The following is a 10,306-nucleotide window of genomic DNA, read 5'->3' as shown; positions in this document are numbered from 1 at the left end:
CTGCTACATTGTTGAGTCCTTTCAAAACGAACAAGGTAAGAGTAAAAAGTACTCTCTAGATCCAAAAGAAAAAAAAAGAACCGCAAGGAAAAAAAACTAGGAAGAAGAACCGCCAACACCATTAAAATTTAATTCGACAGCCAGGTGCATATGCTCCCTCCACCGAATAAGATCACTTCGGCTCACCCCCGCCCCATTGGGAACATGGCTACTGCTGTGTTACCGCAGTATACAGCCAGCAAAAACCTGGCTACTGCCACATGCCCACATCCACCTCAGTTTGGCGCGCCACGTTCACCGCTACGGCCCACTACACTGCAATATCAGCATCATGAGATACACTACTGCATTTTAGGCGTTGGTGCTGGAGGTGCGCCATTGGCTTCTCTCATCTCATAAGCCTTGTACGCCGAAGGTGTTGGTGGCAGAGGGCGGTGATGCCGGTTCAGCAAGGCTGGGGCGGCGCCAAGCTTCTCTCATCTCCGGAAGACCGTCACATTAAAACATGGTCCGAAGTATAGCGATCGGTGTAGCCCGAACCATGCATGTACCAAGTATCTTCACAATGAGTGGCCTGTCACACTGGGTGACCAAAACCGTAGAAATGATTCCCCAAGCTATCATTAAACACTGCAAAGAACAAATGTAAGGGAAAACAATCCACTAGGTCGGTTTGCACTTTCGCTTTGAGGTGAAACTCAAGCAGAAAAAAATACATGCTGCACAAACATTGAATACTAATTAACTGAGGTGAAAATTAGTTTGCCAAAAAGAGAGTACAAGAGTTTGTTGCGCAGAAATAAATTTTGAGCTTTTCCGAACGTAACTGTTCATATTAGAACTCAATTGATCTTGTTTCCATACAAGGCGTGGACAAGTTTTTACACCTCGCATCCTTTGATTTTGGTAATGCTTCAGTGTGCTTGCAGCCTTACCGGTAGGTTTCATGCTGACTTTGGGAAAGTATAAGTCGACATAAGAATAGGTTATAGGTTCTAAAAATAAGTCGAGTAATTACCCTGGTGAAGTGCTTCTCGCAGGGACGAGACTTGCTTTGGTGCAGAGGCTCCATCAGTGGGACGCCGATAGCCACCCAGGCCTCATGTTCTGCTCGCATGTGCTGTGGTGGCACGATGAGTGGGAGACCGATCGCTACCCTGGCTTCGCGCTCTTCTATCATCTGCCGTAATGCAGAGTAGGCGTGTGGATCCATCGGTATATATGTCTGGGTGAGTTTAGGGTTTTGCCTGCGAAATTGGGAGGGGCGAGGGGGGGCGTGTGAGAGAAGATATCTAGTGCTACGTAGCCTTTGGATGTTACTTATTTCTGCAGAAATCTGGACCGTCCAATCTGAATGAAAGGACAAGATTGAACATGACTCCAGATCCTTGTGGTCCACAATCCATTCGTCCATAATCTCATCTCTCTCTGATTCAAATCGCCCCAAATTAAATCTAGATTGGAGCAGCTCAACACGCTGCCAGGAGATTTAGTTCGCCCCCAAATTGGTTGGGGTAGAAGGCGAGAAGCTCAACACGATTCCGCAGGATTCAGTTCGCAAATCAAAAGGAGCAGTTTCGATTGTTCTTTGCACCTCGATCCCTCACACAGGCAAGCGCAGGTTGAAGTCTGACATAGATCGACAGCGCTGCAGTCGAACAACAATGATTCTTAGCGCCAGCTGCTGACCTTCTCAAGCTGCAGAACCAGAATCTGTCCATTTTTCCTCTACATCTATTGCCTTCCTAATATTCTTTCTATTTGTTCCTGCAGTTTACTACCTAGCAAGATTCCTTGTAGTAATTAGCAGCTTTCCAAAGCTTCATACAAAAAGCATGGAAAGTAATCACGGCCATAAAACGAAAATTAGTACTATCTTTCCTGATGCATATGCCCTGCATGTTCGGTCCCATATTTAGTTTTGTGCAAGTGATCCTGTCCCTTGACTGAAATTGAATGGCTCAGATTGTTGGAATCGTGTAGCATGCAAAGAGCTTGTAGCACTAGATATCCTCTCGGGGGTGGCCCCCCTGGCATACTAAGCTACGCCAGAGGAAAAAGGCATTAACGCTTGATGTAACAAGGTCAGGTTGGACGTGTCATTTTTGAAACATATTGTGACAATCTCCAGCGAGCAATGTTCTTGTTGGATTATGATCTAGCTCTAGCAGTCGTTATCATCAGTGACATGAAGTTCAAAATGCGTATGAGTTTTATAGAGGCTAGTGTTGCCTTTATTCCTCGTAGTTGTAACACACCTTCTTATGAATTAACGGCATTGGATGTTGGTGTAGCTGACAGATTCCGTGGACGACGAGCTAACCTGATTTTGTGTAACCTGATTGGCGAACGGCGACCAGCCACTTAGCCATGTCTTAATAGAATATACAAGTGTTTCATGCAGAAAAAAAAAGTCGTGAGTTGCGCTTCTTTTCGTCCACACAGGCAAAATTTTGAACGTACGGAATATGTTTCTTTTGGGCGTCTATGTCTCAGTTGACTGAGATTTTCTTATGTCTCAGTCAACTCAAAAAAGTGCAACTGCAGTTTAAAGAAAAGTGCAACTTGGTCCAGTTGCACATTTCTGGCAGAAAAGTGCAATTGCACTTTTTTAACAGAAATATGCAACTGGAAGCACTTTTTTGCAAGTGACTTAGACTTAAGAAAATCTCAGTTGACTGAGACATAGCAAAAGGGTGTGTCTATGTCTAAGTTGACTGAGATTTTCTTAAGTCTCAGTCAACTCAGAAAAGTGGAACTGTAGTTCAAAGAAAAGTGCAACTCAGTCCAGTTGCACATTTATGGCTGAAAAGTGCAATTGCATCTTTTTAACAGAAAAGTGCAACTCAAGCACATTTTTGTAATTGACTTAGACTTAAGGAAATCTCAGTTGACTGAGGGTTTTGCTATGTCTCAGTCAACTGAGATTTTGTTAAGTCTAAGTCAATTACAAGAATGTGCTTTGAGTTGCACTTTTCTCTTAAAAAAGTGTATTTGCACTTTTCTGATAGAAATATGCAACTGAACCGAGTTGCACTTTTCTTTAAACTGTAGTTGCACTTTTCTGAGTTGACTGAGACTTAAGAAAATCTCAGTCAACTTAGACATAGGCACACCCAAGGGTCTGCCTAGACGTCAGTTGACTGAGAATGGGTTACGTCTCAGTCGATGATAACAAGGAAAAGATAGATGGATCATCGCCACCGTAGCCTAGCTTCTTCCCGTCGATTGGGCTCTGTACTATCGTTTCGTACTCTTTGGACTTTCTAGTGCGGTCCATTTCACACAAAACTTGTCCATTATTTGATTTATTTTTTATTTGGAATATTTTTTGCGGCTATTTTATTTGGAATATTTAGAAAAGAAAAAGAATGTAACTACGGCGTGGTGAAAATTCAAACACATAAATAATTGGATAAAGCCGGTTAGAGTTACACATTTCTTGAGAAAAGTGCAACTCGTATCATAAGCAATTTAGAGTTGCACATTTCTCAAAAAAAAGTGCAACTCACGTTGAAAGTCCATTACTAGTTGCACATTTGTGGAAAAAAGTGGAACTCATGTTATAAAGTGGGTTAGAGTTACACCTTTTTCGAGAAAAGCGCAACTACAATCATAAGCAAGTTAGAAATACACACTTCTGAAGAAAAGTGCAACTCACGTCAACAATCGGTTGCTAGTTGCACGTTTTTTGAGAAATGTGCAAGTCTAACCTGCTTTTGATACGAGTTGCACATTTCTCAACAAAAATGCAACTCGTGTGGAAAGTCAGTTGCCGGTTACATGTTTCTTAGAAAAAAGTGCAACTCATATTATAAGCAGGCTAGAGTTACAAAATTCTCGAGAAAAGTGCAACTCATTTTATAAGTGGGCTAGAGTTACAAATTTTTCAAGAAAAAATGTAACTTATATAAAGAGGTTACAGTTGCACATTTCTCAACAAAAGTGTAACTCGCGTAGAAACTCTGTTGGTAGCTACAGGTTTCTTAAGAACCACTTCCTAGTTGCATATGTTTTTTACAAACGTGCAAAGCCACTTCCTAGTTGCATATGTTTTTGACAAACGTGCAAAGCCACTTCCTAGTTGCACATGTTTTTGACAAACATATAACTTGTTTATGTTTCAACTAGAAGAAATAATGAAAAAAATACAACGCTAATATCACTTTTCTAATGAATTGCCTAAAAAGATGCAACTACAGAAAAGTAAAATAAAAGTAGAAATATGAAAATAAAATAACGAGGCAGATATTTTGATTTAAGCAAAACTTGGTTTAGTCTAGGTTTAAAAAAATGTTAGTACACTATCCTATATATAAGCGCGGTACTGTCTGAATTTGTCAAATCAATTGGTGCGTTCATGGTTTGGATTTTATCGGTCTATGGCCGAGGTCCCAGGTTCAAATCTCCTCACGGCGTCACTTTCTTTTTCTTACCCGCCCGGAGCACGAATCTTCAGGAACATCCGACGGTCCAGCAGATCGACTGAAATCTCAGTCGCCTGAGGAATAGTAAATCTGTATATATAAAGCGTGCATCACGAAATATGACCACCGACCGACGGATCCATCGATGTACCAATGTGGGTAATTAACTGGAACGCGTGCTGCCGCCATTCCCTATCGGCGCGCGATCGTGATATGTCGTGCGTACGAGTAGGAGTATATGCCGTGCGTACAAGTACAACCCTGCTACTGCACGGACACGGGACGCCGACGGAGAAATATAAACAGACGGAAAACGCTTCAGATCCGGGCGCCATCAGTTGTCCTTGCTCGCTCCCGCGTTATTTTATATGGGCCTTCTTTTTCAGCCAAACATGGAAAATATTGCCTTTTTTAAAAGAAAAAAATTCTATAGTGCTATTTCCACATTGTAACAACTAGCACAGATACTCGTGCGTTGCTACGGAAGAGAAATAATTTCTATCACATAGGGATCCAAACTGACGTACTACTGAATATGACAAAAATCAAGTGATATACCTATTTAAAATTATTTTAAATTAACACTTCCGCATGATATTTTGCCTAAACCAGCGACAAGTATTTAGGACAGAAGACGTATAATTTTATAGATTTTTTTTACTGTAGGAACCATACATATATAGAAGTCAATGGGAACGCTTTTCATCCACCAACTTTTCTAACTCGACATCAAACTATCAGTTAGCAAAGTTGCAATTCATAAATCATTTTCAGAGTTGAAAAGTATACCTATGGCCCTGGATCTAAAGAGTGACACAAGAGGCTCTGATAATAACGACGAGTGTTATCAACTGTAGTTCTCGTTTAAAAAAGTGTTATCAAAGGTAGTTTGGAACCCAGATAAAAGAACTGTAGTTTGGATAAAGGCAGCAAAACTCCTTGTACTACCTGCGGCATCTGCATCTCGGGTCAATCAATCGACTGAGTTTCTTTTTTTTTACAAAGACATTGGCATTGTATATCATGGATTGACATTGCCTGGTACATCAACGCCTGTATCTGCTCGTTCCTCTCCAGTCTCCATAGCCAATTGAAGAGGCACTCCCAAATCCCAAAGGGCAACCAGGGAGGAGGACCGCCCAGAGGTTGCTTGCAGATGTCCATGGGTACGCAGGAGATGAAACAACAGCAAGACTCTAGATATATTTGTTAACTAGATACATCTGTATCTTGACAAAGTTGAGTCAATAAATATGAATCGGAGGGAGTAGATGATCGTCTATCTCTCGTAAGATGATCATCTCTCTATCATAAGCTTAGTACTAAAAATCAAGAATATTGTTTAGGCATGATGTATGGATGTGTTATCGTGTCTCCTACCTATGATTGGAGCATAGGAATGATATGAAAGCTAAGTAGTGGTGACATCAATTTGTTTTTGCTTGTGTGTTTTCTATGGTACATGGTTTTATCTGATCACATGACAACGATGAATTATAGGGCATTGTGCTATAGTCCTATTTTAAATGATATTGACAATTGTATGGGAATTAGGCTCAATACTATCTACAAGAATTATAGTGTTCCTTTGATAAGTTAGTATTTCATGTGTTATATGCTAATCTTCCCCGTGATTATTTTTCCCTCCATTTCTTCACAATTTCTTTTTTAGTTTCACTGATAAATGTGCTCTCTTTTTAGTGTAAATATGAATCAACATGTGAAGGAACTCATAACATCTTGTAACATAATTTTTATTTTCTATTTTCTATGCATGCTAAATATGGGTTATAGATTTATCTTTATGTATGTTCACTTCTGCATGTCATGTTGTCGTTCAAAGAACTCGCTGACTAGGGGATGTGTTGAAAGGAACCAAACTCAAATGCAGCACCATGTGTTGTGATATGATGTGACGAGAAAACTTCTAGAAAACATCGTGGCAACGCACGGGCATTCAATTAGTCTAGATATGTTTTTGTTGTAGATACATCCATATTAATAACAAGTAATATGCATTGAAGAGAGTACTTATATGGATAGTTTTCAATAATAAATAAGCACGTCACAACACAAGTACAAACTGAATGTTGAATAACTTGTTAAGATGACACTACTCTTCATTATACAATTAAAGAAACTACTTTTCATTATAGTCATGACCCATGAATCAATTGTATATGTTGTTAGAGTATCTCTTTTTTTTCCGCAAATTTAGAGCAAGTCATTGATAACCTTCGATCCAAATTAGTTGACTTTGCTGTATCTAGATACGGATGTACCCTAATGCATTTGTTCATCCGCATCTATACAAAGTGAAGTCCATTAATTTGATCGAAGGCTTATTAGAAACACAAAAGATACACCATTTTATTAAAATATTTGTATTGGAAAAAGACCCTGTATAGTTTACAGCAAAATGTCCCCCCGAGCTAACGGACGTGGCACTAAATAAGAAAGTCCCCCGATTCGAACATTCTAGGGCATTGGAGCTCACGGCCGAGAAGCAGCTCGAATCCCCTCCGAAATCCCCAAATCCGTCGCGAAACACTTCAATTCTTTCAATCCGTCGCGAAACCCCTAGATTTCCGCCAGTGATTAGTCCATCAAGCCAGCCTCTAATCGTGTAGTGGTCAGTGGGTACTCAATCCGCTGCCTGAGCGCTGTTAGATCTCCCCCTGATCCACCAGTTCTTGATCTTGGTCAACAGAGGGCTACAATCCCGTCAATCTTGTTCCAGAGGCATGGGCAAGCCTTTAATCTACGAGATACTGGAGAAGCCGGCGAGCAGCAGCGTCATAGCCATCTGCTCATTGATCTGGTACCTTATCCAGAAGCGGGGCATTGGGTACTCGGATGTCGGACTCAGCTACGAGGCCGTCATGGAGGGAGGGCAGTACTGGAGGATCATCACCTCCGCTTTCTCCCACGTCAGCGTGGTCCATCTGGTGTTCAACATGAGCGCGCTGTGGAGCCTCGGCGCCGTCGAGCAGCTGGGCCACGCCGGCCTCGGCGTCCAGTACTACCTGCATTACACGGTCGTGCTGGTGGTGCTATCCGGTCTGCTCGTTCTCGGGATATACCATGTCATGATTCAGAGGTTCAAGGTGGAGTACTTCAGGAGGGTCACCGCCGTTGGGTACTCGTGTGTCGTCTTTGGGTGGATGACAATCCTGGCTGCGAAGCAGCCCTCGTCGAAGCTCAACCTCTTCGGGGTCCTCTCGCTGCCCATCAGCTTCGCCCCGTTCGAGTCGCTGATATTCACCTCCATCATGGTTCCGCAGGCCAGCTTCATTGGCCACCTGTCGGGGATCATCGTTGGGTACTCGATTGCCTGGGGTCTGATTCATGGGATGAATAACTACTGGGCGATCATGATGCTCGGGTGGATTGCGCTTGTCTTTGTCTTTAGCTTGAAGCGTACGGGGTCTATGGAGTTGAGGTTTATTGAGATTGAGCCGGTTACGGATCCATCGTTGCCGTCTGTGGGTGTGGTTGCCTCCAGAAATGGTGGTAGGATGGATGTGCTGCCAGGAAGAGGAGTTGCAGACTTTGTATGACCTGCCTGAAATGGATGTTAGATAGGTCTTGTTTCAGTTTTGGAAATTGTATCATGTTCACACAGTGCTATACTTCCAATCTGCTGTTATGGGTTCCTTTGGTCATCTCAGATATGAAGGTGCTATTTTATCTGCACCTGCAGATGTATGTTTATTTCGACCGGGAAGCAATTCATTTGTGAAGGATAGTATACCATGTAAAGAAATGGGAAGCATATGAAAAAAAAAACAGCTGAATTTGTTCGGTGTTGTGCATATCAGATTGTTTCTATGCTAGTGTGTACACTCAAACTATAAACCACTTTTCATATGCATGATATAGCTTGGATGAGGAACTGGCATGCTCGTTCTATTTGTCTCGAAGAGCAGATAGTAACTTGTTGCTAATACAGGTGTACACCAGTTTTGTTCTGCCAGTCTTACCCCATTGAATTACTGTCTTTAGACAAGTCTGATGCTATTCTGGTGTTATGGGTTTCTTTGGTCATCTCAGATGTCAAGGTGTTTTTTTGATCTTGACCTGCAGATGTATGTTAATTCATTTCGACCGTGAAGCAATTCATTTGTGAAGGATGGCATGTAAAGGAATGGGAAGCATATGAAAAAAAAGAGCTGCTGAATTTATTCAGTGTTGTGGATATCAGGCTGTCTCTATGCTAATGTGCGGAACTGTAGATTCAGTTTATAAATCAAGGTGCTGCTTTTCATATGCATCTTAAACCTTTCATGGAAAACTGGTGTACACATTCTACTTGGTTTTAAGAGTAATACTGTTAGTACTGGGTTGTTCCCTGTTTTGCCAGCCATTGCCAGTGTTACCTTACCCCCTTAATGGCATGGTTGCCTCCAGAAACTCCAGAGCTCTGCAAATGGACATGATTCCCAGAGAAGCAGTTGCAGATCTTGTATGACCTGTAGTGTGGATGAGCTGGTCACAGAAATGGTTGATAGATAGGTCTTGTTTCGGTTTATTTGGTCATCTCACATGTGAAGGTGTTTTCTTTATCAGATGTATGTTAATTTTGACCGTGAAGCAATTCATTCACGAAGGATAGAATGTAAAGGAATGGGAAGCATATAAAAAGAGTGTACACTCAAACTATAAACCAAGCTATTGCTTTTCATATGCATGACATAGATTGGGTGAAGAACTGACATGCTCATTCTATTTTCTTGAAGAGCAGATAGTGATTTGTTGCTAATACAGGCATGCCCCAGTTTTGTTCTGCCAGCCATTGCCTTGTCACCTTACCCCATTGAATCGTGTGTGTAGACAATTCTGTCGCTATTCTGGTATACCAATCAAAGAACTTCCAACCATTGTCAAAATTGTCTAGCGATGTGCATATAAGATTGGTCTATGCATTGGGCGGCATGCTTGATGAGCAACCACAAGCAAGAAAAAAAGATTGCTAATGTGTGGAACTGTAGATTCAGATTATAAACCAAAGTGTTGCTTTTCATATTCATGATAATAAACGTTTAACGGAAAACTGGTATACACACACCAGTCAAGTTTTGCACTCTGTTTAAACAACTAGGGTGCTATCAGGTAGTACATGGCAACTTGTATATGCTTCTTCCTGATACATGTTTTCTTTTGCTTTTACTTATGATGATTAAAGAAGCGGAAAAATGGTAGGGACACCAGGTAGGAATTCTTCAGCAACAGCAGATACTTGTGTTGCAGTAAATATGACTCTTCTTTATTTGTATTACCAAAGGTAGTGTTTTGGGTTTACAGATGGTAGCAACTCAGACAGAAACAATGTACATTACACGCACAAATGCTACAATTCAGGTCCAAAGCCAAGTTTCTGTTGATATGTGGAATTCTCTGTCCTGTTGTCAAATAGTAAATGATCTTCGTGGCATGGTCGTTCCAATTCAATCGAATCAGTTTCCTCCACAGATGACAAGAAACACTTCAGGTTGTTCAGGTTTGGCGAGCACTTATCGGTAATAATTCTAACACAATGTGCATGTCAAATCAGGGCTTCTTATTTGAAGAACTGAAGGTTCTGGGGAGCTTTCAAAGCTCATCCTGTACATGAAACCAACATATTATGTAAGCAACTTATCGTTATTAAGTGGATGCACAAGCTGTACATACTAGAATTCAAGAATGAAGGTGCTTCAACTTACATGGTAGTCATCCCAGTGATCCCTGTTGCGCTGAAACACAAAGAAAGAATAAAATGATGTTAATAAATCACTCATTCAACGGTATATGGATTCTTACACAGTTACAGTGTATCATACTCATGGCACTACAACACAATTCAACACACCACAGCCTTCCAAGAACATCAGTATCGG

General features: G+C 41.3%; 2 protein-coding genes across 2 annotated transcripts in view; one reads left to right on the top strand and one right to left on the bottom strand.

The window, feature by feature from the left end:
• Positions 1 to 6,927: 6,927 nt before the first annotated feature.
• LOC124666738 (RHOMBOID-like protein 13) lies at positions 6,928 to 8,217 on the top strand. The gene has a single exon (XM_047204065.1). The coding sequence runs from the start codon at positions 7,172 to 7,174 to the stop codon at positions 7,985 to 7,987; it is 816 nt and encodes a 271-aa protein (XP_047060021.1). The 5' UTR covers positions 6,928 to 7,171; the 3' UTR covers positions 7,988 to 8,217.
• A 1,454-nt stretch (positions 8,218 to 9,671) lies between these two features.
• LOC124659485 (calreticulin-3-like) overlaps positions 9,672 to 10,306 on the bottom strand; it is a 4,430-nt gene continuing 3,795 nt past the window's right edge. The window contains exons 13-14 of the mRNA XM_047197352.1: positions 10,133 to 10,162; positions 9,672 to 10,031 (exon numbers count right to left, since the gene is read on the bottom strand). Coding sequence (XP_047053308.1) covers positions 10,020 to 10,031; positions 10,133 to 10,162 — 42 coding nt within the window. The 3' untranslated portion in view covers positions 9,672 to 10,019. The remainder of the gene's footprint in view (positions 10,032 to 10,132; positions 10,163 to 10,306) is intronic.

The sequence above is a fragment of the Lolium rigidum genome, chromosome 6 (genome assembly GCF_022539505.1).
Source record: "Lolium rigidum isolate FL_2022 chromosome 6, APGP_CSIRO_Lrig_0.1, whole genome shotgun sequence".
NCBI lineage: Eukaryota > Viridiplantae > Streptophyta > Magnoliopsida > Poales > Poaceae > Lolium > Lolium rigidum.
The sequence above is the reverse complement of the archived record's forward strand: the minus strand, read 5'-3'. Positions and strand labels throughout refer to the sequence as shown.